General features: G+C 33.2%; 1 protein-coding gene across 2 annotated transcripts; it reads left to right on the top strand.

Annotated features, from left to right (window-relative positions):
- Positions 1 to 8: 8 nt before the first annotated feature.
- LOC109541283 lies at positions 9 to 888 on the top strand. 2 transcript variants are annotated; one of them, XR_007281001.1, is made up of 3 exons: positions 9 to 221; positions 277 to 368; positions 480 to 543. XR_007281001.1 is itself a non-coding variant. In XM_048664370.1 (3 exons), the coding sequence occupies exons 1-3, from the start codon at positions 128 to 130 to the stop codon at positions 815 to 817; spliced, it is 345 nt and encodes a 114-aa protein (XP_048520327.1). In that variant the 5' UTR covers positions 9 to 127; the 3' UTR covers positions 818 to 888. The 2 variants fall into 2 exon arrangements, 1 of the variants encoding a protein (XP_048520327.1); XM_048664370.1 differs by lacking the exon at positions 277 to 368 and adding an exon at positions 743 to 888 and having other exon boundaries at positions 480 to 655.
- Positions 889 to 1094: the final 206 nt, after the last annotated feature.

Genomic DNA, 1094 nt, shown 5'->3' with positions numbered 1-1094 from the left:
CGATTATGTTTCAACACTGGATGGACGTTGTAAATAATCCAGCATTGTCTAAATTAGCTCATACTACTGTTATTCGGTATGCAATAACCATGTTATAGTATCTCAATTTCAAACTCCCGAAAAGGAGATGCTGCTGACAAAAACTATTCCCAAAGATTTTATAGCTCCTTCTAACATTTGCATGCCACCGGCTAGTGATTCGGAGACACATCCGCACACAGGTAGGGATACTTTTTTTGACAGAAAAAATGTTTATAATAACAAAAAACTTATCAGGTATAGAAACTCCTCATGATGATTCTACTTCTGTCGAACGGGAACAAAAATCAACTTTTTCGATGCCTACGCTAATGTAGATAGTAAAATCGGTAGGTTTTAATAATCATTAAAATGTAACAACTACAGTAAGTGTAGGCTCAAGCTTTTTCTTAAGTTTAAAAAAACGCTGTTCTAAAGTATTCATTAAAAGTATTTAATAGGTTTACCGCTGCATGTGAGAAGCGAATTGCTTCATTCGATTGGAGTAACCAGCAGGAACAAAATGACCCCAAGGAAACAACTTCTATTTCACAAGCTAGGCAGCATGGGGAGTACATTGAAACGATATGAGCATAATTTGATGAGTTGCAGGAAAGACGCATTCGGGGTAAAGAATGTAAGTAATCTTTTAAACAATAAAACTTAGAATTGTTTAAAAGATATATGATAGAAGCCGTGGGCGCAGACATTTTTCCTATTGCAGCTACGTCAAAAAGGTTTAATGGAATTCTTAAACATTTCAATAATTTGTTGCTCTTTGCATGACGAATATATGTAATAATACGGCAGTTTCGGAATGTATTATTTATATTATGTCAAAATATATTTTGCTTCTATTAAATCGAAAATTAAGCCACAGAAAGGTAGCCGCGACAATGTTATAGTGGATCAATACATCCGAAAATTTTGCAAAAATTGTATGTTGTTTTTATATTATTATTTCATAGAAGGGCAGATTTGACATCAATAATTTTGTTTATTTGTTCCTTTTACATGCTTTTGAAGTTTTTACTTTTACTTGTTTATCATTTATACGTCTGTTTGTCCTGTTTCTG

Source organism: Dendroctonus ponderosae, unplaced genomic scaffold, assembly GCF_020466585.1.
Source record: "Dendroctonus ponderosae isolate FM_Combo_2020 unplaced genomic scaffold, Dpon_F_20191213v2 Dpon_F_20191213_2141, whole genome shotgun sequence".
Lineage (NCBI taxonomy): Eukaryota > Metazoa > Arthropoda > Insecta > Coleoptera > Curculionidae > Dendroctonus > Dendroctonus ponderosae.
This window is presented reverse-complemented; position numbering and strand designations above follow the sequence as displayed.

Coding starts and splice junctions, on each gene's coding strand:
- LOC109541283 (XM_048664370.1), top strand. CDS start 128: ATGCTGCTGACAAAAACTATTCCCAAAGATTTTATAGCTCCTTCTAAC. Junction 222..479: donor GGAGACACATCCGCACACAG/GTAGGGATACTT, acceptor AGTATTTAATAG/GTTTACCGCTGCATGTGAGA. Junction 656..742: donor ACGCATTCGGGGTAAAGAAT/GTAAGTAATCTT, acceptor TTCCTATTGCAG/CTACGTCAAAAAGGTTTAAT.